At 40.3% G+C, this 1552-nt stretch overlaps 1 protein-coding gene across 1 annotated transcript in view; it reads right to left on the reverse strand.

The window, feature by feature from the left end:
• The window catches only part of LOC104958498 (dachshund homolog 2-like), a gene marked incomplete at its 3' end in the record, with an annotated part of 3391 nt that extends 2741 nt beyond the window's left edge, over positions 1-650 (reverse strand). Inside the window, exon 1 of the mRNA XM_010786240.1 lies at positions 323-650. Coding sequence (XP_010784542.1) covers positions 323-650 — 328 coding nt within the window. The remainder of the gene's footprint in view (positions 1-322) is intronic.
• Positions 651-1552: the final 902 nt, after the last annotated feature.

Below are 1552 nucleotides of genomic sequence, written 5' to 3' on the forward strand. Positions count from 1 at the left end.
AGTGTGTGTGTGTGTGTGTGTGTGTGTGTGTGTGTGTGTGTGTGTGTGTGTGTGTGTGTGTGTGTGTGTGTGTGTGTGTGTGTGTGGTGTTGATGAATCGAGTCATTTAGTAGAGTGTGTGCTGATTAATCCAGGCGGAGTGTTAATACGGGAGATGGGAACAGATTAAATGGCGTACATTAACAAATATTGCCACCCCTTTAAAACACACAAACACACACAAGCCAAATATGTGTGTGTGTGTGTGTGTGTGTGTGTGTGTGTGTGTGTGTGTGTGTGTGTGTGTGTGTGTGTGTGTGTGTGTGTGTGTGTGTGTCCTCACTGTTTGCCAGTAGCTGTTGTTGCTGTTGTTGCAGTTGTTGATGATTGACAGCTCCCATTGGTCCTCCTCTTCCTCCTCCTCCTCCTCCTCCTCCCCCCATTGGTCCTCCTCCTCCTCCTCCTAGTCCTCCTCCATGAGCTCCAGCAGGGGGGCTGGTCAGACGCTCCTTATCCCAGGAACACTCACTTCCTCCTGGGGAGAAAAGGAAGAGAATTAGACATTCATAAAACCATGTGGTGCCTTCAGGTGCTGCTGGGATCGTCCCGTGTTCAGAGCTTTGAGTTGAAACGAGGAAACGTAAAGACTCTACGGAGAAGATGTATTTCATTCGTTTAGTCATTTATAAAACAATGCGTTACATTTTTAGAGGCAGAGAAAGCTGCTCGAATTTATCTGAGTTACTTATACGAAGACATATCTTGTTGTACGCTACAGTATATTAACTTGCTGATAACTAAATAACATAATCAGATTGTTATAATCAGATGGTTATAATCATGAATATTATGGGTCATTAGTTTTTGTATAATTGTGTTTTTTTTAATACATGATTTAGAGAAAGAAAAAACATGAATTGACGAGTTTCGATTTTTTTATTACTATAATAATTTATAAAAAAGAAAAACAATGGAGGAAAATATTTGCAGATTTCTTACGTTTTTATTTCATATTTTTTAAATTAACTTAAAGTATTTAGTTACCTCCACATGTGCCAAAGAACACATTTTAAAACATGACATTTTTGTATAGTGTTACAAAGATCGATGCAAATGTTTAGTTTACAGAAAATGTAATCTCCTAAATGAACGACACGTTATGAAAGCGTTTGTTAATCATTGATAAATGCGTTCCACTGATTGAGTTAATGCAGCATTATGATAATGATCGTTAAGACCTCTCTGTAATCATCAGAATAAAGTTTCTCATTTAAATAAATATGTTGTGTAACTCTCTCTCTCTCTCTCTCTCTCTCTCTCTGTACACCTTCATTCCTCCACTCCCCCCTCTCTCTCTTTCTCCCCCGTTCCCTCTCTCATCCATCTTCATCTCCCTCCATTAGTTTGAATTAGCAACCGTCTCTCTCTATTATTGCCTACTGAACTCCCTGCGCTGCGCGTGTGTGAGTGTGTGTGTGTGTGTGTGTGTGTGTGTGTGTGTGTGTGTGTGTGTGTGTGTGTGTGTGTGTGTGTGTGTGTGTGTGTGTGTGTGTGTGTGTGTGTGTATGTGTGT

The sequence above is a fragment of the Notothenia coriiceps genome, unplaced genomic scaffold (genome assembly GCF_000735185.1).
Source record: "Notothenia coriiceps isolate Sejong01 unplaced genomic scaffold, NC01 NC01_scaffold00028839, whole genome shotgun sequence".
Taxonomy (NCBI): Eukaryota; Metazoa; Chordata; class Actinopteri; order Perciformes; family Nototheniidae; genus Notothenia; species Notothenia coriiceps.